The 7,759-nt window shown below is 25.6% G+C and overlaps 3 protein-coding genes across 3 annotated transcripts in view; 2 read left to right on the forward strand and 1 right to left on the reverse strand.

The window, feature by feature from the left end:
- Window positions 1-674: 674 nt before the first annotated feature.
- Phum_PHUM336630 (uncharacterized protein) lies at window positions 675-4,584 on the forward strand (the record flags this gene model as incomplete). Its single annotated transcript, XM_002427652.1, has 5 exons — window positions 675-1,629; window positions 3,284-3,696; window positions 3,864-4,014; window positions 4,103-4,356; window positions 4,438-4,584. The coding sequence occupies 5 exons, from the start codon at window positions 675-677 to the stop codon at window positions 4,582-4,584; spliced, it is 1,920 nt and encodes a 639-aa protein (XP_002427697.1).
- Window positions 4,585-5,498: 914 nt separating this feature from the next.
- Phum_PHUM336640 (uncharacterized protein) lies at window positions 5,499-7,101 on the reverse strand (the record flags this gene model as incomplete). Its single annotated transcript, XM_002427653.1, has 4 exons — window positions 5,499-6,103; window positions 6,206-6,354; window positions 6,531-6,652; window positions 6,967-7,101. The coding sequence occupies 4 exons, from the start codon at window positions 7,099-7,101 to the stop codon at window positions 5,499-5,501; spliced, it is 1,011 nt and encodes a 336-aa protein (XP_002427698.1).
- Window positions 7,102-7,360: 259 nt separating this feature from the next.
- Window positions 7,361-7,759, forward strand: part of Phum_PHUM336650 (elongation of very long chain fatty acids protein, putative) — a gene marked incomplete at both ends in the record, with an annotated part of 1,469 nt that continues 1,070 nt past the window's right edge. The window contains 2 exons of the mRNA XM_002427654.1: window positions 7,361-7,454; window positions 7,559-7,746. Coding sequence (XP_002427699.1) covers window positions 7,361-7,454; window positions 7,559-7,746 — 282 coding nt within the window. The remainder of the gene's footprint in view (window positions 7,455-7,558; window positions 7,747-7,759) is intronic.

Raw genomic sequence — 7,759 nt, forward strand, 5'->3', positions numbered from 1 at the left:
TTTTTTTTTTTTTTTTTTTTTTTTTTTATTCAAGGCTCAAAAACCTTCAGAACTTGGTTCGAGTTAATGACCCGAATTTACGGCAAGTTTTTCAAACCTGAAAATTATAACTTTTTTTTTTTTTTTGTACGAATAAAATATAAGATAATTAAAAAGTTGTGGTTATTTGTAAAAAATAAATAAATAATAAAAAGTGTAAAAAACGTGATGCACTGTGATTGTTTTGTTAAAGTATATAAAAATGACTCATGAATTAATAAAAAAAAAAAAAATTTTTAATTCAATCTTCCGACTGATTGTTTAACCAGGGCAGCCATTACAACTGTTGCCTATACCACGGACATTAAATTTTATTTTTCATTTGTTTTAAATTATTTTAAATAACAAATGAAAATCGGAATCGGATTAAGATAATCTTTTTATTGAATATTCACAGGGTTAAAAAAGTAAATGAAAAACGTAATTGAAAATAATTTAGAAGCGAATTTGAAAAATCGTTATGATATACCGATTGACTATTAGACTTTTAAGATGCTCCACTTTTTCGCGCATGCGCAAATAATAATTTCGAATTTCGGATGGTGTTATGAGTTGTGAACATGTTGACAGTATTTTTCGCCCGAAAAAATATCGGATGTCTTAAATAATTGTTTTTTAGTTTGTATCGTTTGAAAATGGCCAACGGTTTGAATAAGCATCACATACTCGAGGCGATTGACAAACTCCGGTCGAGAAAATCGAGGCCCGACGCTTTTAGAATCGTTTCTTACGTCTCGAAAAAGTACGAATTTCCTAAAAATGCAATAATTGAATATTTGGAAGCGCTTTCCAAAGACGGTACAGTTTTAAAAGTTGAATTTAAAGGAAATTACAGCTACAGAAATGCTGCGAATCATCGAAATGCTGCCGCAAAAACTGTTTCGCCCACAACTCAAGAAGAAAGTTCATCCATTTATGAGTCCATAAGTGACTTAGTTGCTGGTGCATTAGCACAATTAATTGTCGAAGAACCTGATTATTTAGACGTTGGAATTCCAATGCAAGAGTTATACGAACATTTAGATACAAAACATAGGAAAGCCATAACTAAAACTTGTTTTAAAGAAATCTTACAGAAAGAAGTTAAAAATGGGAATTTGGTCAAATTTGAAAATGGAAATTATTGTTTAGGATATCCTACAGGTGATCAAAACTCATTGTCATCGACTCTCTCAGAAGTGACACAAAATTCAATTGAAAAAGTTAAAGAAAAGTCAAAAAGCCCTATTCGAAAGTATTCATCCCTATCCAGGCATTCATCTCCAAGTTCTAGCAAATTGAGCAGCACAAGTTCATCAGCATTATCAGATAAGCATTCATCATCTGGGAATAAATCAACGAGTAGAACTTATTCGAAATCATCTAGAAGATCATCAAAATTAGGTAATCAATCAATAGATAATGATAAAAGTGAAGTGTCACCCAGTAGAGAAACAAGCAGAAGAAAAAGATTTCAAAAAATTGTTTTCGATCCTTCGGATAATCCAAAACCTAAAAAACTTAAAGAAAAAAGACAGGGAGCTGTTTTGTCGCCAGGAAAAGTCAGAGGGATTTATAAAAAACATTTGAAAATGTCAACACCAACTGAAGGTAAAACTAACTATTTTCTTTTTTAACTTTTTTTAATTTTTGATTTTGTCGAGAGTAAAGTTACAATATGACAAAATTCAAATCAATATCATTTTATCGAATAATAATAATAAAAACATATATATTTTAACATAATTTTAATCAAATCAATTGATAATTATAGTTTAAAGGTAACAAATAATAAATTTTTAACCTATTGAGGTTAAGTTAATTTCTTTGACCTGAAATTTTTACTTTAAAAAATTTTTTTTTTAATAAAATTCATTTTACTTTTATTAAACATATGATATCAACTTTCAAACTCAAGCGCCATCATTATTAACATAATAATAATAATAATGATGAATACAACATTTTTTTAATTGAAAAAAAAAGTAATTTTGAATAAAATGAGAGATTTATTAAATAATTATTTAAAATTTAAAAAAAAAAAAAAATTAAAATTTATTTATAATTATTAACTTATGTGTGTGGGTTTTGGTAGGATTTTTCATGTACAGTAAAAAAAAGTTTTTTCAACTTTAATTTTTTTTTTTTATTAATAAATAAATATATATTATCATTATCAGTATATACAGTAAATATATAAAAATTTAAATAAATTTAAATAGTAAAAAAAAAAAAAAAAAAAAAAATAAGGTCAAGCGACGTTAAAAATATTTAAAAATTTTTAAGTATAAAAAAATTCTATAATTTATTTTTATTGACAATTTTATTAAAAAAAAAAGGAAATTTTATACATCATTATCATTATTATTATTATTAATACGCGTTTAAATATTTAAATATAATTATTCGTTTGTATTTTAAGGTAAAAAAAAAAAATTTAATTAATGAACCTGAAGATTTATAATTTAAATCTGATGATACGCCATTTTTTTTTTTTTTTATACATATATCGATTCGTAATTTTCAAAATTTATTTATTTTTTAAATAGTTTTAATTCGGATTTGAGCGCTTTTTTTTTTTTTAAAATTAAATTTAATTTTAATCGATTATTAAAGTTTGTTTGTTTGTTGTTTGTTTGTTTATTAATAAAATTTAAAAATTGCATGTTGTTGTTATTAGTCAAAGAAAAATGGTATTAAAGAAAAAATTGAGTTTATTATTATTATTATTATTAGTATTATTACCGGAGAATTATTATTATTATTATTTAATTGATTTTTATAATAATAATAATTTTTACCGGGTTTTATTTATTTATTTATTTATTTTTTTTTTTTGATAGTTTTCAATCGGCGAGAAAAAAGTTTTTTTATTTAAAAATATTATCGCGAGTTTTTTTTTTCTCTCTCGATGATTTAAGAGTCGATGACGTTTGTTTTTTTTCGCCGTAAAAAGGATTTAAAATTTAAAAAAAATTTTTTCGCTTATGTTTCGCTTATGCGTTTGACAAATCATTTAAAACTTGGCTCCGAATCGAAGGATTTTAATATCACGTGACCGTTACGGGGGAAAAAAAAAAAAATTTGAAATTTCGTTCGAAAAAAAAGTCGTTATTTTTTTTTTTTTTTTTTCATTTTAAATATCGATTCAGTTGAGTTGTGAATTTCGTAGGAGAAAGTTTTAATGTTTTGTATTATTTTTGTTTGTTCGTTTGTTTGTTTGTTTGTTTGTTTGTTATTTAAAATCGTTTCGGGTTTGTTTTAGGTAAAATATCGGGGAAAAAAATAACTCCGTCCACGTCGAAACAACACACGACTCGAAGTTCAACGGCTGAATTAAAATTACAACAAACGACATCAACAACAACAACAACAATCGATATAAAAGGAGAATCAGTAGTACAGGAAGAGGAAGAAGAGGAAGAAGAAGAAGAAGAAGAAGAAAGCGAAGAATGTGAAATTTCCGAAGGGGTTAATTTATGTAAAATATGTTCTTTTAACATAGATTTTAAATCAAGTAGAAATCTCGATAGGTGGACATCTTGTCATTTTTGCGGTAAAAAAGCTCACGTGACTTGCATACAAGACACGGAACAATGGACGAGATTTAAATTGTCTAAATGGCAATGCAGAGATTGTAAAAATTGTTCAACATGTAAAAATAAATTCAGCGACGGGGTAATTATATTTATTATCATTATTATTGATAGATATTCTTTTGATTCGAATGGTTGGTTGTTGTGTGAAAATCAAGGGTTTGTCTTACTCAAGACAACCGTTGGTGTCTTTTTTTGTTTTTCTTTGTCATAGAACGTTTTATATTGATTAGAAACCTTAATTTACAGGATCTCATCGTGTGCGGTTTGTGTGACGATGCCTATCATTTAACTTGTGCAAACGTTAAAAAATCAAAATCGAATCAAAAATGGTTTTGCAATAAATGTTCAAGAGTGTTCAGCGATGGTGTAAAATACGAGAAAGAAGATTTTGGAGAGGGTAAAGATCAAAATAAAATTTATTTATTTATTTTATAAAATCCTTGTTTTGTATTTTACGGTTTCGATTTATAACATTTGTTGCGCAGGATCTCAAGAAGTGACGACTTCAAACGACTCCTCGCAAAGAACGAGTCCTGAACCTGAGGGAACGATAAAAATCGAAGAAGAAGAAGAAAAAAAAGAGGAAATCAAACCGGAAACGAATGTGATAAACGAAGAGGAAAATGGAGAAGGAATAGACGAAACGATACCGGATTGTACGAATTGGTCGTGCGAAGAAGTTTATTCGTATTTTCTCAAATATATACTTCCGGAAGAAGCCAACGTATTTCGGGATCAAGTAAATGACGTCCATGTTTTTTTTGTTTCTCATTTCCCACGAATTTATTTATTTATTTATATATGAATTTATTTTTTGTAGGAAATCGACGGAAGGGTTTTGTTATTGTTAACACGTTACGACGTATTGAGCGATTTTAAATTGAAATTAGGACCCGCATTGAAAATTTATGCTCAAGTGAAAAAATTACAAGTTAGAAAAAGCGATCCATATTTATTTTGGCCTTAAATCGGTTTTAAAAAATGTCAATCTCAAACGGAATCAATTTCTTCTTCTTTTTCTTGTAAATATCACGAAACGTATTCTGAATTTTTTTTTTATTATTATTATTATTTAAATTTAATATACATACATATAAAAAAAAAAAAAAAAAAAATTTAATTTAAAAATAAAAATTTATATTAATAAACATTTAAATAAATAAATAAATAAATAAAAAGTGACTAGATATCATTAATAAATAAATTAATTAATTAATTAAATTAAATAAATTACACAAATAATATCACGTTTGAAAAACACTTGATGATAATAATAATAATTTATAAATATTATTACAATTGACAAAATAAATTGAGTGTGTGTTATTGACAACACCGAGTTATTATTATTATTATTATTATTATTATTATTAATATTTATGTAAAATTTATTATTTAAATCTAATTAAAATACGAATATTAATTAATAAATAATAATAATAATAATAATATCGTCTACTGTTCGATTAATTTATAGATAAATTTTTTTGTAGACGATATTAATTTTTAACTACATAATTAGTATTATAATCGTACAATAAATAAATAAATAAATAAATAATATATATATAAATAGGGATCGAAAATTTCATAAAAAGCTGTACATAATTTAATAATTAATAATAATTAATAAATGTAATAAAATCATGCAACGATATATATCGTGTGTGTGTGTGTGTGTTTGTGCTCAATCATTAATAAATTATTTAAAGCAAATGTTTTTTTTTTTTTTTCGATAAAAATTAAATTTAAATATTTGTATTTATTATTATTATTATTATTTTTTTTTTTATTTACATTTTTTATGCGTATTTATTTTTACATAAAAAATTAATACGAAAATGAATTCATTAATTCGGAATATTTTATATCAATTTAAAATTACATTTCTGGATAATTTTCATATGGTGGAGGAGATTTATATTTTCCATTATCGTGATAACCCAAATTCACATCGTTAAAATTAGATTTATGTGGCGGTGGTGGGGGAGGAGGTGGAGGCGGGGGATAAGGTTGACGGTTAAATTTAGAACGATAATAATAACCAGGTTGCAAATGTTTTTCTATGAGTAAATCGATTTGATCGTCAATGTCGACTTTGAGAAAAGGTTCCGTTTCATCGTATCTATCAATTTTAGATTTATTTAAATCTCCCGTAGAATTATCTGGATTCGATTTCACGAAAGCTTTCGATTCGAAATAATGACCGAGAAGAAAACAAACGAGTACGAAAAGGAAAACTCCACCGAATAGGTAAATATCTCCTACAACGACTTTACCATTGCGAAATTCAAATTTCGAATCGAGACCGTAAAATCTTGGACATTTAAAATGTATGTGTGAATATTCAGTAATGGCTTCTTTATTTTTTATAGGTAAATTTCTGAAATGTATTTCAGGTAGTTTTTGTTTAGCATCGAGAAGAGCTTCTAATGTTTTTTCAAATTGTTTACGAAGACCAGGATCTGTGAGAACATCATCTGGATCTGGCTCCCCTAAAAAAAAAAAAAAATTTTTTTTTTTTTTTTAAATGATTGATTTAATATGTTTAGGTAGAAAAACATTTTTTTAATTCGAAATAAACATACCTGGATGTATCAGTACATCAGATTCTTCAATAACAAGTGAATAACTAACTTGAGCCAAAGGTTTATCGCCAGAAGTACATAAAGTCCTTGCCGTTTCTAATGCAGCACAACCGAAATTGCATGGAGAAATTTCTGCTGGATTATTGTAACTTTCCGAGCATGCTTAAAAAAATTTAATAAATTTTTTTACATTTTTTACATTTAATTAACCATTTTTAATTTTAATGTAAATGATTTATTTATTTAAGATAATCATCGACTTGGTAAATCATTTTTAAAAAGAAAGAGAAAAAAAATTGTTGCTTATACTTTAATCAATCAATACTTACAAAGATGGCAACCGTATTTAGCATTTGTAAAATTTTTTACTGTATTTTTTTCATGTGAAGTATGAAGTATCAGTAAATAAAACCTGCAACCTCTTTGACAAGCTTCTATTTTTTGCAACTGAAATGACATTGATAAAAATTTTTAATTGTCGAGTAAAATAAACTAAATAAAAAAAAACTAATTTTTATTATGGGTTAAACATAAAATAAAAATAAAATTACATCATAATTTTAAAATAAAATTGTTTTGAATGGTTTTAAATGTGATATCATAAGTACAATTTTTACAATAAACTATGAAAAAGTTGTTTTAAATGGATATATTATAAATATTATTTCCAAAATATCCAGGTAAAGATCAATAAATCTGCGTGGAGTCAGTTCATTAATGATTACTTATAGTCATGGACAAAAAATTAAATAATTACTTACATCTTTAACAGAATTATTTGTAAAATTTTTTGTACATGCATCGTAACATCCGCATGATTTTTCAGTTGTGATACCCAATGTTAACGAATAACAATGATTTACTATCAATAAAAATAAAATAAAAAAATTTAACATCTTTACCCCCTTTGAACCTTTATTATTGATGTTTTGGTCAGAGCCTTCCAGTAGGGATGAATTTTCGCGGGGAAGTTTTTGGGCCTTTTTTGAATTTTAAAAATATTTAACGGATTTTTATTGGTTGATAAAATTTTATATTCACAACAAACTGCCTACGTAAAATGATAAGATTTTATGTGAGTTTAAATCGTGTGAATGTAAATCTCAATTAACTTTCCTTTTGTTATAAACTTTTTTTTTTTTTTTTTTAAACAAAATGAACGTTATAAAAATTGATAATTTTTCCGATATTTATAAATATTACGAAGAAAAGTTAAATGAATTTTTAAGAAGTTATTTAGGTGAAACCGGTAAGAAACAATATTATTAAATACAATGCGTCGTTGAGACGATGGTAAAATATCATACGGACGAGAAGTGTTTAAAAGTTTTTTTTTTTTTTTTTTTTTTTTAGACCCACGGACTTCTCAATGGCTTTTTACAAAATCTCCCATTCCTCTATTGTCAGTTTTTTTTTTATATTATGCAATTGCATTTTTCGGACCGAAATTCATGAAATATCGTAAGCCCTTAGAAATGAGATTGATTTTAATGATTTACAATGTTGGCCAAATATGGCTGTCTTCATTCATAATGAAAGAGGTTTACTTTTTTT

Source organism: Pediculus humanus, genomic scaffold, assembly GCF_000006295.1.
Source record: "Pediculus humanus corporis 1103172107744 genomic scaffold, whole genome shotgun sequence".
Classification (NCBI taxonomy): domain Eukaryota; kingdom Metazoa; phylum Arthropoda; class Insecta; order Psocodea; family Pediculidae; genus Pediculus; species Pediculus humanus.